Here is a 20,732-nt window from a genome sequence, read left to right as displayed (position 1 = left end):
GGCTCAGCTGAAGATGACTGGCAGGTGCCCAGTTGAAATAACGTGCGAGGTATTGAACGATGACCAGCTGCAAGCCGGAAATTTGTTTGAACAGTCAATTTGCCGCGAAAATTTTAAAATTCACACAAGAATATAACAATTTTATTTGCACGGAATGAAATTTGTATTTTTTTTTTTTCTATGAAGCTTGGACCATAGCATGAAACTTATTTCAGACATAATTCCCCTCTAATGGAACCTAGTTGTAACTGTGTACAGTGTATCAATTAATTTTCATCTTACACCCTCAACAGTCCCTTGTTAAAGGCCTTCCGATACCGACAATCGGTCATTTGACCTTGTCAATGCTACTTCACAGAAGCATGATTGTGTACTCATCTTTTGTACTAACAATAAATTATGGCTATCCTTACACTCCAGTCTGCTTCAGTAAAAGAAAACTCATTGATGGGTATGACGTGACCTCAGTGCCACAGTTTCCAGACTCGTCATATTTGTGGAACTACAGCGGGAATGAAGGAAGCCCATTAACACTGATTGAACAGCAGCATCTTGATTTGCAAGGGATGCAACCCATAACATTAGGTTTTTACTGATCTGTTTCTGATCTCTATCCCTTCGCCCTCATTTCATACTCTTTAGAGCTTTGCAATTTCACCAGTATAGCTGTGCCCAACCCACAGATTAAAATCTATACACCAACATCTTTTTTCTTCTTTACAATAAATTCAGAATATGAAACAATTTTTTTTTCCAGAATTAGAACACTAAATCATTACCCTTGACCATGATGTGGGGATACTTACAGAGCATCATCAGTGAATGAATGTAGCTCCATATATGACCCTTATTAGTTCAGTTGTGACTTTTGCACAGCAATAAGAATTATCATTCGAATTGACACCAAGACTCATCTCAGATAAATACTATTAGAAAAAGATATTGCTTGTATGACAACTGCGGGTGTGAATGCCTGAAAGGCATATTCCATATCAGTATTTTGAGATGACAATAGTCTACAAAAGAAAGGTTTCAGTACTTAACACAAGAGCTAGGTGGACAACTGCTTGTTTGACACACAAACATCAAAACACCTAGAGAAAGCAACAGTGAAATTAAGATAGATATTTTAAATTATCCTAGATATGTCACCTGTAAACACCATTTGTCAATTTGCATAATTATTCATAATTGTATTCTACCAACCTTTGCATTAACTGGAAACAGGAATGGCTGCACATCTGGCAGGTCCCTCATTTCATTCAATATGGTTTCCAAAATGGTAGAAAGTACTACAACGGGATCCGTGCGACGGCGATTGGCTGGCTTCTGCTGACGTTTCAGATAATCACAATGCATTTCATTCACTGCGCGTCTGCGTTTGCGAGAACTGACAGCATCTTTTGGAACTTTTAGTAGTAATGTTCTCCTCTTCATTTCTTCAGCATGCTGCAACACCTTATAATTTTTTAAAGTGAACAATGTTATTTAAAAATCATATCTGACAGCAATTTCCATCTTCACCACACTAATTGTGGTATCGATACTACATAGTGAGAACTATATAACATTAATTATTTGGTGATAACTGATGTAACGTACCTTAAGTAACTTGCTAGATAGTTTCACCTTAGTTCCATCAACATTAACCAAGTCTTCATCATCTGCATTCAGTTGCTTTTCAATCTCTTCCTCCTGTTCCTCTGTCATTGCTACATTAACTGGAGGAGCCGGTGCTGATGGTTGGTACAGTGGGCACGCTTTATTTGTACGCATGTGACCGACCTGTCAAAAATATTTAATATTGTGTAGTCACTGCCATAACACAGAAAGTACGGCGATATATACACTAAACTATTCTGAGTTAGTTCATTAGTAACATGTTCTGTAGATCATTTTTGTTGAAATAATACAGAAATAGTCTGTTTACTGGCTACCTATAGATGTTTTTTGGAGAGTATGGTTACATTCTGATCTTTTACACTGTAGCACACTGACTTAAATTTAGTAAGAATGGACCCATTAAGCTTTAATATTACTCATGTAACTAGTGACACACTAAAATTTAAAGGATTCTTTTTAAGCAAAACATGCTAATAGTCTTTAATGAAAATTCGTCACTGAAATAGGAGTTGCATGAAAGAAATGATTTTAGGCTAGATTTAAAATTTACTTTGCTGCCTGTCACACATTCTGTGTTGCTGGGAAAGTGATTAAAGATTTTTGTGGCTGCATATCTGACCTGCTGACACCCCTAGATGAAAAAAATGATTTTTGTTACTTATTACTAGCACTGTAATTGGGGACATTACCATTCTTCTCAAGTTGTAGATTATTCATGATGAACTTCATTAGTGGATGCACACACTGTGAAGAGGTTTAAAACACCTAACTCCTTGAAGATACGTCAAACATTCTGTGGATGAGCACCACAAATTATTCTCACAGATCAATTTTGTTCAATCAATCCTTTCTAAGTGATGTGTTAACCCACAAAATCATGCCATAACACATTAATGAGTAGAAATACGTGAAATACGTCAAGATTTTGATTTATGAATGTTTGGGGCACTGCACAACAATCAAGTGTACCACATATTAACATGTAAATAATAAAACAGCAACAAAGTAAATACATTACAAAGAGTTCATCTCACATAGACTGAAGAATAAACGAAGCTACATTGGCTGGCACAAAAATGCAATGCCAATTGTAAACAAATGAAGCCAGAGATGTAGAAGTAACACAAACAAATTCACAGTTCAAGTAAATTGAGCCCACGAAGGTAGTGGATCTTTGTTTTGGTTTTCTACACTTCACAGGCCCCTCTTTGCATCCTCAAGGGTGTGTGTTACCTCTCCTGTACCAAACATCGCAATCCAACATTTCAGGCATTCTCCTGATAAAGTTTGCAATTATCTCTTTAGGAATCATCTCACATTCTTTCAGGAAGGCCTCCTGTAGATCTTGAATGGTTTTGAATAGTGCCAATGGGCCCATTTCCTCAGGCGGTCCCATACATGCTCAATACAATCCAAATCAGGGTTTTGAGCAGGCTAAGCCACAGCACGAATCTCTGCTTCATGCAAGAACCCGTGCGCAGTTCCCACAACATGTGAACATGCGTTATCATGAACTAGTGTAAAACAATTACCAATAAATGGAACAAAATGCACAACATGCTCCAACAGGATTCCTTCCACATACTGATGTCCTGTAAGGCTTTCATGCACCACAAAGACCAAATCCATCCCTGCAGTTCTACCGAGTGAAGTGGTGCCGTGGTTAGCACACTGGACTCGCATTCGGGAGGACGAGGGTTCAATCCTGCGTCCGGCCATCCTGATTTAGGTTTTCCATGATTTCACTAAATCGTTCCAGGCAAATGCCGGGATGGTTCCTTTAAAAGGGCATGGCCGACTTCCTTCCCTAATCCGATGAGACCGATGACCTCGCCGTTTGGTCTCTTCCCCCAAACAACCCAACAACTCCATCCTTGCAGTCACACTGATTTATGCCCACACAATCAGAAAACTGTCCTAAAAAGGCATCCAGGATGAGAACTTGCAACAGGTGTGCCTTGCCTCAGGCCTTCTTGAAACTCTCTCTCTACCGTCAGATCACTGCAGGCCAGATTGCGACTCATTGGTGAATAACCCTTGTTCCTATTACTGCACTCTCCAGCCATGATATTCCCTTGGGAAATGCAGTCAAGTGGTGCAATGCTCTCTGGTGAGTTTTGGGCCTGTATCAAGTCTTCTGGATTGAAGAGTGGTTTCTTCCAGTCTTCTTTGGATGGTTCTCTCACTAACACTGATGCCTCAAACTTGGGGGAGTCAATTTTGTGTTCGACAATGATGGTGTGATGGTTGCGGAGAACTTGAAGATGTAAGAAGTGCTCATGTTTTGCCAATGTTGCTCTTCTTGGGCCTGATCCTGGTTTCCTTGTGCAGCCTCCAGTTTCCCTGTACCTTCTTATGGTTTCTGGAAATCATGGAAGGTGTAGTTCCCAATACTTCTGTAACACGATGCATGCTGCAGTCATCTTTCACCAAGCAACCTAGCGATGTGTTTTTAAGGTTGCGTGAGAGAAACAATTAAGGCAAGTGCAATAAAAAATTGACACTTCATTGTTTACTCACAAAGCAACACCAACAACATATCCCATCTAAAAATATGGGATAAAGTGCTACACTTTGATTAATTACATAATTACACATTGTTTATTACATGCTGCATTTTTCGTGCCAGTCAGTGTGTATGGTTCAAGTAGATGATGAAGCTGTTGCCCTCTTAGATAATTATAAAGCACTGCATTATTTACACACTTGTAATCAACAATCCATTTACAGTAATTATTATAAAAGTTAATTATGTGGAACATAATCTTGGAATGAAAATAATTTTGCACCTCAAAGCTTGTTTCACGTAGAGCTGGATGGGCTTTGAGTTATTACACTCTCTAATAATACTAGCAAAGGGAATGCCAAAGCTATCAAAAACAACTAGACATATAAAAGATGTACACTCGAAATTTAATGAATTATGAGAAAGAAAGTTGCTACCCACCATATAGGGGGGATGCTGCATCGCAGATAGGCACGACAAAAAGACTTTCAAAATTAAAGCTTTCGACCATTGGCCTTTATCAACAACACACACACATATGCGCGCACATGCGCCCACACACACACACACACACACACACACTCACTCTCTCTCTCTCTCTCTCTCTCTCTCTCTCTCTCTCTCTCTCTCTCTCTCATGCAAATGCAACTCACACGCACAACTGCAGTCTCAGGCAACTGAAACCAACTGCGAGCAGCAGCACCAGTGGTTGATGGGAGTGGCAAGTGGGTGGGGGTAAGGAGGAGGCCGGGGCGGGGAGGAGGTGGATAGTATGGTGGGGATGTGGACAGTGATGTGCTGCAGGTTATGGAGGGAAGAGGAGACATGGGGAGGGGAGGAGGAGAGAGGAGTGGAAAGGAGAGAAAAAAAAAGACTGGGTGTGGTGATGGAATGATGCCTGCGTAATGCTAGAATGGGAACAGGGAAGAGGCTGGATGGGTGATGACAGTGGTTAATGAAGGCTAAGGCCAGAAGGGTTACAGGAATGTAGGACGTACAGCAGGGAAAATGCCCACCTGTGCAATTCAGAAAAGCTGGTGTTAATGTGAAGGATCCATATGTCACAGGCTGTGAAACAGTCATTGAAGAGAAGGATATCATGTTTGGCAGCGTGTTCAGCAACATGGTGGTCCACTTGTTTCTTGGCCACAATTTGTTCAGACAGCTTGTTGATTGTCATGCCTACGTAGAATGCAGCACAGTAGTTGCGGATTAGCTTGTAGACCACATGACTGGTTTCACAGGTAGCCCTGCCTTTGATGGGATAGGTGATGTTAGTGACCAGACTGGAGTAGGTGGTGGTGGAAGGATTTATGGGACAGGTCTTGCATCTAGATCTATTACTGGGGTATGAGCCATGAGGTAAGGGATTTGGAGCAGGGGTTGCATAAGGATGGATGAGTATACTGTGCAGGTTCGGTGGACGGCGGAATACCACTGTTAGCTATAGTGCTGCACTAGTGTAATGGCTAGCATTCCTGCCTACTAAGCAAGGCGACCCAGGTTCAAGTCCCAGCCGTGGCACAAATTTTAATTCATTTCTTCAGCTTCCATCATTATCATGTCATTCTGTTGGCAGAGCAGCAAATTCAGAAACTGCTGCAGGGCATAACGCAGCTCCCTCAGGTTTCGTCTGTGACAGCCAAGTCTCGGAACACCACTCTTATTTCTGCACCGAAGTTTCGGGTGCTTAGGGCCAGGAGGAGGATTGGGCCATGTACCGTCAACAATTGGAGTTGCACTTCATAGCCTATGGCAAACCAAATTTTCAGTGCAGTTCTCACTTTCTGGCAAGTGTAGGTGCATAAATCTTTCATTTGTGCTGTCAATTTTTCCCGGACTCTCATTCAGAGGACATAGACTACCACTTATTGGCGGAACAGTTAGTTTCACATTTTGGCTACAGTGACAGTCATTTCCAGCCGCAGCAAAATGCTCACTTTGTTATGGGCTCCTGGACAACAGTCTTCTGCAAAGTGTTCGAATGAGCATGTTCATGCACAGTGTCCAAACACGGTGTCTAGAAGTCTTGTGTGAAGCCTGTTGAGCCAGCTTCACTCAAGTTGTGTGCAATGTTGTTGTACCATGTGGCACTCAGTTTTATGTTCACAGAGTTCCACAGCAGCAATCCTGTTGCTCTCGCCCCAGGTCTTGCCTGTGACATCACTGGTGTCAGTTCAGCATATTATGACCGGCTTTGCTCTCAGCGTCATGTCCGTCGGTGGCAGCCCTGTTATGGCCAGACCTACAGACATCACCACGAGCGTCGATGTCGGTCTTGTTGTTCGTTTGTCCATCGCCAGCCCTGTGCCAGCGGCCCTCGGCTGCCGTATCGACACCACTGTCAGCCATCTCGTTTGTTCTGCCGTCACCAGCCTGTCCCAGCCAGCCTTCCTGTCGTTGCCACATCTGTCTGTGATGACATTGAACCAGTCGTCAGTCCTTCCGTCGGTGGCCCTGTCCTCACCAGCCATCAAGTTGTTACAAGGTCTGTCTGCAGCATCATCGGACTATCTGTCAGTCTTCATGCTGCCGGAACTGTTATGGCCAGCCCTCCCGACGGTGCCAGCCCCATCAACGCCAAATGCCAGCTGCCTTGTCAGTGTGTTCAATGCTGGTCCTGCCACAGCTGGTTTTCTTCCTGCTACCACCCCTGTAGTTAGTGTTGCTGTGTCTCTGCTCCAACTGATGTTGCCAGATCAGCCACCAGTCTCACAATTCGCTCTGGCACCATCAATCATATCACATGTTCTGCCACGCTGTCGGTTTTTGGAAGTTTTACGCAAACTCCACCAATGCCTGGCCCTTCCCCACCACCAGATGTGACAGGCCCATCACTGTTCTCCTACATGGACACAGCATGTTTGTTTTGATTAGATCATTTTCTCATAATTAACAGTTCAATTCTGTATTTTTATGCAAATAGTACCGAGTTTCTTGAAGCTGTTACACAATGTTTATTTACTTTATTTATTCTTAGGCGTCAGATGCCATGGGTTTTACACTCCATGATATGTACTCAGAGGTTTATGTCAATTCAAGGATTCTTGTTATGTTTATTGTTTTTGGTTCTGTTCAATGCTGTGGACTCGAATACCAGTTGTTAGTTTGTTATTCCATGGTGTTTTTGGAGGTTGTTGTTGGTGGTGAAACAATATCGAGGGATACGGTTTGTCACTGGTGTCCAAGTGCGTAGTGAAACAATTTCTAGGGAGACAGTTCACCACTGGTAGCTGCTGTTGCTTGCCCATGTGACAGAGCTGGCCTAGTGCCTCCTCGTCAGGCTCCAGCACCTCTTCAGGCAGAATGTACATTAGATGCAGTGTATGAAAGTACCATGCACTGTGCCATATTCTAAATAAGTCACTAGATACAATGTATGAACATGAACCTGCAGACTGGAAAGATGAATTTGAGTATCACAGAATATGGAGAGGGTGAGATAATAGAGTATATTTCTGCATGACAGCAACACAGTTAGAACAGGAAAGACTGTGATATAAATCTGCTCCACTCTGTATCCAATAAGAGAGTGGCAAATATCAATTTTCCTCTGATAGGTTTCCTGTATAATGTGCACCATTTTACTTTACTTCTAAACATTTTGTAAATGCCACATAAGATAATGAGCATGAATGTTGAGAGATTTTACTTACATTTCCACAGGCACCACACTTCAACTTCAGATCTGGCTTCAGTTTAGCTCTCTTCCTCTTAGGCGTAGAGTTGACATTGGGACTAGGGATCTGTGTGGGGATGGGTGGGGTGTGTGCTGTGGTGGGTATAACTGGCGGGGGCACCGAGGGTGGTCCAGAGGGGGTTCCCGCACTTGCTGTCGAGCTGCTGCCCGGCGTGTCGCCGCCTCCACCCATTCCACTGGCAGCGCTCGGACCGGGACTGCTCGTGCCATTCAGTGTCATTCCTAATGTACTTCCTCCTCCACTGAGGTTACCAAGAGGAGTTGAACCATGACGGAATCCTAGAAGTCGTTCACGTTCCTGATTGCGTTTTATTCGCCTCAACTGTTCCTGGATGCGACGTTTTTCCCGTTTCATTTCTTCCTTTTGATGCTCGTCCAGAGTTGCAAACTGTCTGATGAATGCTTCATCTTTTGTTGTTCTTATCTTTAGATATGTGTCAATAACAGCTGGCTTTCGCACTATTTCTACCCGTGTGTATTCCTTGCCTTCAGCATTTCTGAATGTACGGTAGATTTTCAACACGCGACCTAAATAAAGAACATGTCTTTTAAAGCACAGCAGAAATGTACACAGCCTCTAGAAGCTGCACTATGTTTACATATTGAATGTTTACCTGTCTGGGAACCATAGCCACTAAGTGACTGATTGTCTTCATCATCTTTTTTCTTATCTTTTCCTTTACGCTGTTCTGGATCTCCGTCACCCATAATCATCTTCCTCAGCTCTTGTCGCTCCTGCTCCTCTTTTTCCAAGGAAAGCTGAAAAGATGAAATGCCATTAATGTGTGCTGTAGAACATAAAAGACCAAATAATCTGTTATTGTTTGACTAGTTGATGAATTTTTGAGGGAGGCGAGCACAAACTAAATAAAATCTTTAGTGAAAGTTTCCTCAAGGCCATCAAATGTAGAACCTGAGATGAGGGGCAATCCCCATCAATCCTATTTACTAACTGCTTGCTATGAAATCTGTGTAAGAAATATCAAAAGATTGTAGATCTTTTGGAAGACATCTCAGAGTTTCACTTGCACCCAGAGAGAGAATATTACAAAAATTGTAAGATGAGATCCTGAATTTAACAGTCCTGTAGCAGAAGTGATAGAACACATGTGGAGGCCAGAAGGGGAACAAATGTGCAGAACACAGAATTATGTAAAAGTTTACTGGTAAAAGATACAGCAGAAAATTGTTCGGTATTGTATACAGAGTGGAACAGAACTCCATCGACAAAATTGCAGATGCTGTCTACTGATATTTTGTGAGTATTTCGGTATAAGGGACTCGTGCTCCAGTGATTCACTACAGAATAATAGTGTTCTTGTGATTTATTCAGTTTGTTATCACAATAACATTTTTTCTGTGAAAATACTATCACAACAGTGAAGAAGCTTGTACTATGCAAGCATCAAAATGTAAAAATGTAAAACAGAGCACTGCAACAACCCTCAGTACGGTACTTCGATGTGGTTGCCAATGCAGTCACTGCAGAAACAGCTCAGGACAGCATCATTGTGCAGCTCTTATGCAGCATCCAGTGAATCCATGCACAAGGTACATTCAGACAACTCTTCCACTAGTATACCTATTCATACGGTTTGGTATCACTGTTAACTTACAACTAACACTGCTGGGAAACAAACCACAGGCGGAAATGAGCAGTAATGAATGTAAAGTTGAGGGCAAAGAGTAAAGTGGGCATTAGTGTTAACAGCAAGTATGTGTGAATGACACATGTTTGTTTCCAAACAAGACACAAAATGTGTACCATCAACATTTGCACTGTTGTGCAGACATTTTCAGTGCAATACAGACATAAAGTTAAGTGGGTGTAATAAACCAAATGAAATTCAATTACTCTGTATGAGCCACCCAGAGACCATTGATTCCTTATATCAAAATACTTAGAAAATATCCCTGAACAACTTCTGAAATTTTGTTGGTGGAGTTCTGGTTCACCCTGTGGACAACGTTGCTCAGAAAATTGCAAATTTCGATGATATTGACCTATATTCTATTTATCCCATACTCTGATATATGCAACTGGAGAAGTACACCTAACTGTTTTTAAAAACAGAAAAAAATATTTTAGTATTTTTTTTAGCTGCATGCTCTGAGGCACCTAAAAGCAAAGGATAACTGAATTTTACCACGTTTTGCATGAAGTTGGGCAAATGGCATGCTCTTTGGTTGCGTGGAATCTGATACGCGAACCAGTCTCCACTTCACATATACACTGATCATTTAGATTAAAGGCTGATGAATATGTACTATTTGGTCCACATATAGTGACACCTTAATAGGGGGCTTTCACTTATGGCTGTCGGTTTATGTATTTTAAACCATGATAGGATAATACAAAGTAGGTTAAGTTCTAAGTTCTTTCATATTCTAACAAAAATTAGTGCAAAATGCAAAACTTTGCATTCATATGTCATGTGCTCCTCTGGCTCAAAAAACATACACAGTTCCCTACCACATTCTGCTTGCCGACACTATTACTGTCTTTTCTGACTACCTCAGTTCTCCTCTTTGCAAAGTGACTTTATGAGAATGGATGGTAGACTCGTGGCATGATGTACAGTAAGTATGTAAGAATCTTGTAAATAGTACCATATTTTCTGCTTATGGTAGCTTCAAGGGAGTGCCCTTGTCTATGCTTTTCCAGTGACGTGATCTCAGATATAGTTCTTCAAAATCCATTACTGTACTCTCTGATTCGCTGTCAATTTCACTGATTCTTCTTATTTCAAAAGCAATCTCTGCTTGCTGAGTATGACTTTCACTGTGTTCTTAATGTACCGTTTCTTGGGTACACTGACTTTTCCATCATCTGATGTGGGTTGTGGGGGTAAGGAGGAGGCATGGGGTGGGTGGGGAGGATAGCTGGGTAGGGATGGAGGAAGGTACAGTGCTGCTTGTGAGAGCATGCAGGGACATGGTGGGGAAAGGGTAGGTCTGCTGACTGCACTCAGGAGAGTTGGGGACAAGGCGAAAACAGAGTAGTTGGTGTATTGGTAAATAGAAGGTTGAGTAGTGCTGGTGTGGGAGCAGGCAAGGGCATAGTTAGGTGGAGGACGGGAACTACAAAGGTTTAGGCCAGTCGGGTTATGGGAACATAGAATATATTGCAGGGAGTTCCTACTTGCACAATTTGAAAAGCTGGTGTTAGTAGGAAGGATCCAGATTTCCAGGCTGTGAAGCAGTTATTGAAGTGAAGTAGATTTTGTTGAGCAGCATTTTCAGTAACAGGAGCACAGTAATTGCAAGTTAGTTAGTAGATCACATGACTGCTTTCACAGGTAGCCCTGCCTTTGATGGGATAGGAGATACCTATGATCAGACTTGAGTAGGTGACAGTGGGAGGATGTGTGGGACAGTTCTTGCATCTAGGTCTTTTGCACGGATATGATTCATGAGGCAAGGGGTTGGAAGCAGGGGTAGAGAATGGGTGGACAAGGATATTGCATAGGTTTGGTGGGCAGCAGACCCTGTCGCCTACTGCCCCCTCTATCCTGTTATCCCTCCCACTACCCACCCCAGGCCGCCTCCTTTCTTCCAGCACCCACTCCAGAGTGCTGGGCATGTCCAACACAGGTGCAGTTCGCAGTCTGGCCACAGTGGCCAGAGACAGTGGTCATGGGTGTGCAAACTGTACTTGTGTGAGTGTGTATGTGTATTCTATTCTGGAAGAAGGCTTTTTTGGCCGAAACCTAACATGTATAACAGTCTTTTCTTTGTGCCTGTCTGTGATTCGGTGTCTCCTCTATATGTTAAGTAGCAATCTATTCTTTTTAATAATATGGTTGCAGAGTAATGATGTAGATGCAAGGCCTATTGCACAGACGTAGTCTCTTACTGTTCAACAAATGAAACTCACGGTACAATGAGGTTAACAGCTTCTTCTTCTTCTTCTTCTTCTTCTTCGTAACCAACACACAAAAATGAAGTGCAGCCAAACACATGGTGCAAACCATTTATACTCAAGTAAAAATGTAATACTGGAAACTAGGACAATTTGAGCTCTGCGGTGATCTTGAGCCCAAAAGGGAAAAAAGTTTCACTCTGTTGTCAGAGCCAACAGCTACTCATGAGAGTGGTAGGACTATGATTTTCCACTATGCAGAAACAGTGTTGCTGGTGTGGACAGATTTGTTGGTTCATATACTGGCCACAAGATGCTCTGTTCTGCCTTCGAAAGTGTACAGCCCATTGATTGTCCTGTGGGATTTGAGTTTCAGCAACTCTGGATCATTTCCTAACCTTCAAATATGATTTTCACATGCATTCACTTGTAATATAACATTGCATTTTGTAAAATGTAGTTTATTAAATGGTTCCTGCTGATACAGAGTGCTTGTGTGACTGATCTACATGAGCCTGAAAATAATATCAGTTCTTCTGACTCTAAGGCATCAAGGTTTAAAAGTAAGCAGAACTAAGCTTTCTGGAGTGAAAAAACAAGATTGAAAGAAAAAGACAGAAAACAATGTTGAATGAAACTAGCTCAGATGATGGCGGCGACACCTTTAGCCTGTACTTAGCTAAAAATAGTGACATCACCTTGCGCAGCGGTGATGAAGAATATATAGGACACGTCATTAAGTTCTGTAGAACCATTGTTTCTCACTGAAAACACAACAAAGATAAAAATCTGTAAAAATAAAAGCAAGCCACCTTGCCTAAAAAGAAGACCATTTAGACCAGGGTCGACCATGGGGTGCAAATCAGCGTGCATGCACAATGTGCTGTATGTTGTGTGTGGTTCGAGGCATGACCTGTCTCTGAACTACTTGCTTTTTCTTGGCTTTGCCTGGTCCTTCCCAGAACTGCTCGGTGCAACGTGACATTTCATTTCTTCCAGCATTTGCTGTAGCATTTTTCTATTGTAACAACTTTCTTCAATTCAGCAGAATTGTAGTGTCTGTGCCATATATCCTTTGCTATTTGTTCATTGTATAAGTGAAATTCACAGGTCCAGTGACTGTTTGTGCAAAAAGAGGGAGTCTAGCAATTTATCATCACCAGCTTTTAAAAAATAATGCAGGGATTAAGGGAGGGAAGACAATTCTCAAACTCTATTATACATTTGCATAATCAACAAGTACCACAAATTTGCTATGGAATGACATTACAACACCTTTCAGAAAGAAATTAAGTATTTACCTGATGACAAGAGACTAAAAAATAAAAAGATTGAAAGAGGATCTGTATGGGATTCATTGTTTTGTACATCAAGAAGCACTTTGTGGTATATAAACACATAGAACACGTGATGAAAATTAGTGGTACCAATGCTAACTTTTCTGAAGTTGCACACTTTACTACACCATCAGTTGCAAGAGTTTTTGATGAACTGAATGAAGAGTATGTAGATGTTAATATTATTTTGAAGTACGTTTTTAAGCCACAGGGCATGCCTGCAAGGAACCGATCAAACTGCAATGTAATTCCCATTTAAAAGACAAATTATTTTATTTTAGAACTGTCCACAAGATCTAAGTTGTGTTTTCTAAGGAAGAGTTTCCACATGTCTCCATAATGAGGTTGCAAATGTGATACAATATTTCAATCAATATACCTATGTGAGAGACTGTTTTGTTAATGAAACTAATAAGTCACGGTTACGTGGCAACTTGAGTGACAAAAATCTACAAAATTGTCTGTGTCTGTCCATATGCTGAAAGTCTGTACCAGATATAAATTTTTATTGTGGCTTCAGCACAAAAAATAATTAAATAATAATGAAAATGTGTTTTATTTGTGATCAGTGTTCTAGAGAAACAATATGAAACCAAGCCACATGCAAGCCATTCGAGTTCCTTGCGAGAGTACGTGGTGTCCTCCTCCTTGCTCCCCCATCCTCCTTCACCACTCCTTTCTCATCTTCACACTCAGACAGCGTGGCATGGTAGAGGAGTAAGTGCAACAGTGATCCACACATATACGAGAACTCTGCAAGCAAGCAGAAGTCCTGGCCCTCCCCTGATATAGACAAATCAAGTCTGGATGTAGGAAACTTTGTTTGTGTGAAACAGAATGACAAATTTACCCGAGAATGGTCCTTCAAACAAAAGAGGAAGTTTCTCTGATCGGACACACGGAGCCCACCAACAAAGCCATGAAATGGCCACCTTAAAAGGATATTCTGTTCTACAAATGGCAAGACATTGTTAGAAAAATAAAATCAACAAAACCTGAAGAGATGTCTTTTACAGTCATTTTGAAGCACAATATATAAATGCTTGCAATTATTCCCAATTCTTGGAAACTTGTTCAATGTTGTTATGACAACATTCCTTGTTTCAAATAAAAGCATGTGCTAGCAATGCCTTGTAGATTTTTGCTCACACATTTCCCACAAATACATGCATTATTCACTTTGTTGTTTTTACCCTGCTTAACACATTTTTTAAAGCTAACTACATTTGCATTTTTTTTATTTTGTAACTCTAAGATATTCTTCTAACACAAAATTTCAGTCCTCCTCATTCAACACAGTACAAATTGTTACTGAATCACTAGGAAAAAGGGCTAGGTTCAATTTACCCAACTGTAAGTGCAACATGGACCCAAAGTAAATTGACTTCAAAGCAAATTACTACTTGAAAAACATGTACTTAACAAGTTGTTTCCTTACAAATACTCTGTAGTTTTGCAAAAACTTATCTGATGTGAAAAGAACTTATTATTTCTGCCAAGCATTTTTAAAAAAACCAGGAAAAAATAAAATTTTGTACTCAAGTAGCTCTAGTTTACAGTATGTATGTTTGAGGAAAAAGGTACCACCACCTCCAACACAGGAGTTCTAGACAACATAGGGACATCATGTACCAACATTGGGAGATCAAGTTCACATGGTAAGAACTAGAGTAACATTAACATGGTATATTAAAATAACCGAAATAATTTTGATTAGGATGCAAGAATTAACAAATACTCATAGAAATTTCTTGTTATGAAACTAATATCACATCATGAAACCAAAATGGTGGTCTAAATGACAGCAACATCATGCCATCAAGATAAGTCACAGGAAGTAAAGGAATTCTGAAACAAGAACCTATTATTCACATTAATAATTTCACAATTTCAGAATGAGATTTTCACTCCGCAGCAGAGTGTGTGCTGGTATGAAACTTCCTGGCAGATTAAAACTGTGTGCCGGACCGAGACTCGAACTCGGGACCTTTGCCTTTCGCGGGCAAGTGCTCTACCGACTGAGCTACCCAAGCACGATTCACGGCCCAACCTCACAGCTTTGGAAGGTAGGAGACGAGGTACTGGCAGAAGTACAGCTGTGAGGACGCGGCATGAGTCGTGCTTGAGTAGCTCAGTTGGTAGAGCACTTGCCCGCAAAAGGTAAAGGTCCCGAGTTCGAGTCTCGGTCCGGCACACAGTTTTAATCTGCCAGGAAGTTTCAATTTCACAATTGACTCTGAATGAGACAAGATGGAAAAAAGATACATAGACAATTGGAAAATATCACATCACAGTATATACCAAAGGTGAATTAACAATTAGTACAGTTAAGACATCCCTCTTGATACTTTTTTTTGGAAAGTGAAATCAATTAATTGAAAGGTAAGAGAAGACTGTAATGTTACAGAATCTACAAGTCACACAAGTTACGCTTCAGAAGCTTCCATATGTTTTTCTGACTGTCAAAATTTGCCCCACCTTCAGTTTGAAATACAAGTATTGCCACTATTACATTCCCTTATATACTTACTTGTGTACTTGTCTTTTTATTGGACAGCATGTTTTCAATATTTTTGCCCATTTCTTCAATATCTGAACTATCTTCATCAGAGCTTTCACCTTCATCTGTCGAAAGGACTTCATTTGATGATAATACTCTATTCTGCAGCTCAAATATTCGCTGACACTCTTCCTTGTACCTGTGAAAATACATATACCAGGAACTTAATGTAGAGTCAATTAAGAGAAAAATAAATAAAACCAAAGTGTTAAGACATTTTTTCCACAATTCTCTTTCTCTTCTGGGTAAAATAGTCCCTCTTTCTGACCTGTGGACAGTGACTATTCAGGTGGATATTGTAATTAGGAAAAACAAAAGTGGCATTCTATGGCTCGAGCATGGAATATGAGATCACTTAATCGGATGGGTAAGCTAGAGAATTAAGAAGTTGGTAGGTTGAAGCTAGATACAGTGGGAATTAGTGAGGTACAATGGCAAGAATAGCAGGAATTCTGGTCAGATGAGTACAGGATTTTATACATAAACTCAAATAGGTGTATTGCATAAGTAGGCCTAACAATGAGTGAGAAAATAAGAATGTGGATAAAGTACTATGAAAAACATAGAGAACATAGAATGGCCAAGATGGACATGAAGCGAAGACCCCGTCACAGTGGTAGAACTGTATATTCCACCTAACTCCACAGATGATGAAGAGATTGTGAGACATATGATGAGGTACAAGAAGTCTTCAGATAGTTAAAGGAGTTGAAAATTTGTGATTGGAGACTGGAATTTGACAGTAGGAAAAGGAAGAGAAGGAAAAATAGCTAGAGAACATTGACATCTACATCTACAACTACGTGATTACTATGCTATTCACAATAAAATGCCTGGCAGAGGGTTCAATGAACCACCTTCAAGCTAACTCTCTACCATTCCACTCTCCAATAGTGCACGGGAAAAATGAGCACTTAAATTTTTTTGTGCGAGCCCTGATTTGACTTATTTTATCGTGATGATCATTTTTCCTATGTAGATGGGTGCCAACAGAATGTTTTCACAATCAGAGGAGAAAACTGATGATTGAAATTTCATGAGAAGATCTCACAGCAACAAAAAACGCCTTTGTTTTAATGATTGCCACTCCAATTCACGTATCATGTCTGTGGCACTATCTCCAATATATACAAAACGAGGTGCCCTTTTTTGTACTTTTTTGATGTCAACAGTCAGTCTCAACTGATGCGGATCCCACACCGCACAGCAATACTCCAGAATAGGGCGGACAAATGTGGTGTAAGCAGTCGCTTTGTAGAGCTGTTGCACCTTTTAAGTGTTCTGCCAATGAATCACAGTCTTTGGTTTGCTCTGCCCACAACATTATCTATGTGATCGTTTCAATTTAGATTATTTGTAACTGTAATTCCTAAGTATTTAGTTGAATTTACAGCCTTCAGATTTGTGTGACTTATCACGTAATCACAATTTAGAGGATTTCTTTTAGCACTCATGTGAATAACTTCACACTTTTCTTTATTCTGGGTCAATTGCCACTTTTCGCACCATACAGATATCTAAATCATTCTGCAATTTGTTTTGGTCATCTGATGACTTTACAAGATGGTAAATGAGAGCATCATCTGCAAACAATCTAAGAAGGCTACTGAGATTGTCTCCTATGTCGTTAATATAGATCAGGAACAATAGAGGGCTTACAACATTACCTTGGGGAACACTGGATATTACTCCTGTTTTACTCAATGACTTTCTGTCTATTACTATGAACTGTGACCTTTTTGACAGGAAATCACAAATCCAGTCACACAACTGAGGCGATATTCCATAGGCATGCAGTTTGGTTAGAAGATGCTTGTGCGGAACAGCATCGAAAGCCTTCTGGAAATCTAAAAATATGGAATGAATTTGACATCCCCTGGCAATAGCACTCATTACTTCACGAGTAAAAAGAGCTAGTTGTGTTTCACAAGAATAATATTTTCTGAAATCGTGCTGACTGTGTCAATAAATCGTTTTCTTCAGATACTTCATAACGGATGGAAGGACAAAAATAAAATGGAAATGAAGTATGCAAAAGAAAATAAAGCCTACTAAAACTAGTAGAAAATGCAAAGAGTTGAAGTAGGAATGGCTAGAGGAGAAGTGCAAGGCTGTAGTAGAAGGCGGCATGTTTAAGGGAAAGATAGATGATGCCTTCAGAAAAATTAGAGATATCTGTGGACAGCAGAGAAAATCATGGATGAAATCAAAAAGTCAAATGGTAAGCCATTACTAAGTACAGAAGGGAAGGCTGAAATGTGGAACAAATATATAGAGAGCCTTTGAAACAGAAACACATTTGAAGACAAATTTACGGAAAGAGAAAAGAAAGTAGATGAAAATGAGATGAGAGATTTGATATTGCAAGAAGAATTTGAAAGAGGACTGAAAGACTGAAGTGGAAACAAGGCTCCTGGAGTAGGCAACATTCCTTCAGAATAACTGAGTTTGTTGAAAGGACACGCCATTACAAAACTATTCCATCTGGTATGCAAGATATGCATGACAAGTGAAATAAATTCAGAGTCCAAGAAGACTGTAATAACTCCAAGGAATTAAAGGTGTGGAAGTAACTGAACTATTAGTCTAGTAAGACATGGTGGCAAAATATTAACACAAATTGTACTCAGAAGAATGGAAGGACTGGTACATGGCGATCTCTTGAAGTATCAGTTTGTGTTCCTGCATTTGTCCGGGACCATACTAACCCAACAACTTATCTTAGAAGATTGAGTGAAGAAATAAAAACCTCTGTTTATCACGACACAAAACAATGGAAACTCCAGGTTCGAATATAAACAATATTAGAAAAAGGATAAATTGCTACTCACTGCAAACATGACACATTGAGTTACAGGCAGGCACAATGAAAAAACTGTGCATTCCAGTCAAAATTGCCAAAAGATTTCTGACTCTACAGTTGGATGTTATAAACAGGCACAACAAAAAGACTGTTACAGAGGCGTCTACAGATAAGACAAGAAAACACACACACATTCACACACACGCACACGCGCACACACACACACACACACACACACACACACACACACACACTAACAAAAGCAAGAGATGATGGTCCTGTGTGTGTGTGTGTGTGTGTGTGTGTGTGTTTTCTTGTCTTATCTGTAGACGCCTCTGTAAGAGTCTTTTTGTTGTGTCTGTTTATAACATCCACGTGTAGAGTCAGAGAAATCTTTTGGCAATTTTGACTGGAATGCACTCTTTGAAATTCTGAAGATAGCAGGCATAAAATACAGGGAGTGAAAGGTTATCTAAAACTTGTACAGAAACCAGTTTGCAGTTATAAAAGTCTGAGGACCTGAATATGTGGCTGTAGTTGATAAGGGAATGAGACAAAGTAGTACTATCTTGCCACAGTACGATGGCCGTTCGCATGGTGGCTGCCAGGAATGACAGGTGGCTCATCCTGTCCAAGTATTGGACTGCCGAGAGGAGAGGAGCAGTGAGGAGAAGGCAGAGCTGACTCCTTCCCACAGTTCTGGTACCATTATCTGTCGTTTTATGGTTATACGAAAGCTGAGGTGACAGGTGCAGTTACATTGGCAGAACTCTTGACACAAATGTACATTTTCCAGCTACTGCCAATTTTTCCCACTACTGGCAGCACCAGTAGAAAAGAGTTGTCTTATTGTGGACAAATAGTAGACTATTCCCATGTTAAGCGACATGGACATTGTTGTAACTGCGACCGGAACAGTCGCGGGGTTAAAGTGACGGAAAGCGTGGCAGGTTCCGCGGAGCAGCCCACGAACAACAACACAACGGGAGAGGACGGACACAACCAACCAAGGACAGAACGAACAACAACTAGATTGAAACAACGGACTCACAAAGAAACCTAACAACCACGTCCACTCGTACACAGAACAAGAAAGTTAGTAAGCTGTCTAACACGAGGCGATGTGTCCAGAGATGTACGCAAGATTAGACACGCTGGCTGAGCGAGAGGCACGCGCTTAAATACTCTATCGGGGGCGCCGTTATTGGCTGCTGGAACCATGTGTTCCACTGTGGCGCCCTCACACTAAATGCAGGCCAGGAGGCGCGCGCCGGCACAGCTTACGGCGCGATGGTTCAAAGACCTCTAAGGGTCTTTGACGTCCATGACGTCTGGCAGGGATTCAAATTCCGCAGCTCGCGGTACCAGATCCTTCCCCCCTGAAACTTGTGCGTAGGGGCGGAAACACCCCGGACGGTGCCGAGGTGGGCGTAAGTGGTAAGAGGAGCCGGGCTCATGAACCGCTATTGGCTGGGAGGAATGGACGTCCGAGGTATCCATGACAGCCGATCCAGAATCCCGGGCGGGGGAGCGAGCCGCCAATCCACCTGGGTGTGGAGAGGGCCGGCAGCAGGCTCGCAGGGAGACGGCAACCGTGGGCAGGGATGGTAACTCGAGGACCATGTCTGCACCCAAAGGAGGTAGGGGAAGTGGTGGCGGCGCAAGCCCGCGGCGGCACGCGGGCGGAGCTGATTATGACGGCGGCACTCCAAACCTTTCGATGCCTGTGCTGATGTCACACGCCGCCCACGGGCCGCGACGACCGTGGCGGGTGCCCAACCCACATTGCACCCGTACTCGTGGGCCCACAAGGCCATGCTGGGAGCATACTGCTGCAGGGCTGGGAGTGGGGGCAGGAGGAGTGTGGCATCAGAAAATGGAGCAGGGTCCGTGGCTGTCGCCCATGAAGGAGCTCTGCTGGACTGTGTCCGCCAATTGGCGTAGTGCAATAGGTGCTCAAAAACAGGGTGACAGCTGATGTGGTTGAAGATGTGTCGACCGCCTTAGTCAACTGGTGTTCAAAAGTGCGGACAAGCCTCTCCGCCACGCCATTGGACGAAGGGTGGAAAGGGGGGCTACGGATATGTTTGATACCATTGGCCTGACAGAAGTCGTGGAAGGAGGACGCCGTGAATTGGGGACCATTATCAGAGATCAATGTGTGTGGCAGGCCCTCAATGGCAAGAACCTGGGCCAGGAATGTGAGTGTAGCCTCTGTGGTGGTGGATGCCATGCGGACAACATATGGGTATTTTGAGTGGGCATCAACGATGAGTAACCACATGGACCCTAAAAACGGGTCAGTAAAATTGATATGGATGCGGTCCCAGGGATGGCGAGG

At 41.8% G+C, this 20,732-nt stretch overlaps 1 protein-coding gene across 1 annotated transcript in view; it reads right to left on the bottom strand.

Annotated features, from left to right (window-relative positions):
* LOC124794835 (transcription initiation factor TFIID subunit 1) overlaps nucleotides 1–20,732 on the bottom strand; it is a 209,294-nt gene that overhangs the window by 39,432 nt on the left and 149,130 nt on the right. The window contains exons 17-21 of the mRNA XM_047258499.1: nucleotides 15,559–15,727; nucleotides 8,444–8,588; nucleotides 7,786–8,357; nucleotides 1,603–1,785; nucleotides 1,207–1,458 (exon numbers count right to left, since the gene is read on the bottom strand). Of these exons, the coding sequence (XP_047114455.1) occupies nucleotides 1,207–1,458; nucleotides 1,603–1,785; nucleotides 7,786–8,357; nucleotides 8,444–8,588; nucleotides 15,559–15,727 (1,321 nt within the window). The remainder of the gene's footprint in view (nucleotides 1–1,206; nucleotides 1,459–1,602; nucleotides 1,786–7,785; nucleotides 8,358–8,443; nucleotides 8,589–15,558; nucleotides 15,728–20,732) is intronic.

Source organism: Schistocerca piceifrons, chromosome 4 (assembly GCF_021461385.2).
Source record: "Schistocerca piceifrons isolate TAMUIC-IGC-003096 chromosome 4, iqSchPice1.1, whole genome shotgun sequence".
Lineage (NCBI taxonomy): Eukaryota > Metazoa > Arthropoda > Insecta > Orthoptera > Acrididae > Schistocerca > Schistocerca piceifrons.
The sequence above is the reverse complement of the archived record's forward strand: the minus strand, read 5'-3'. Positions and strand labels throughout refer to the sequence as shown.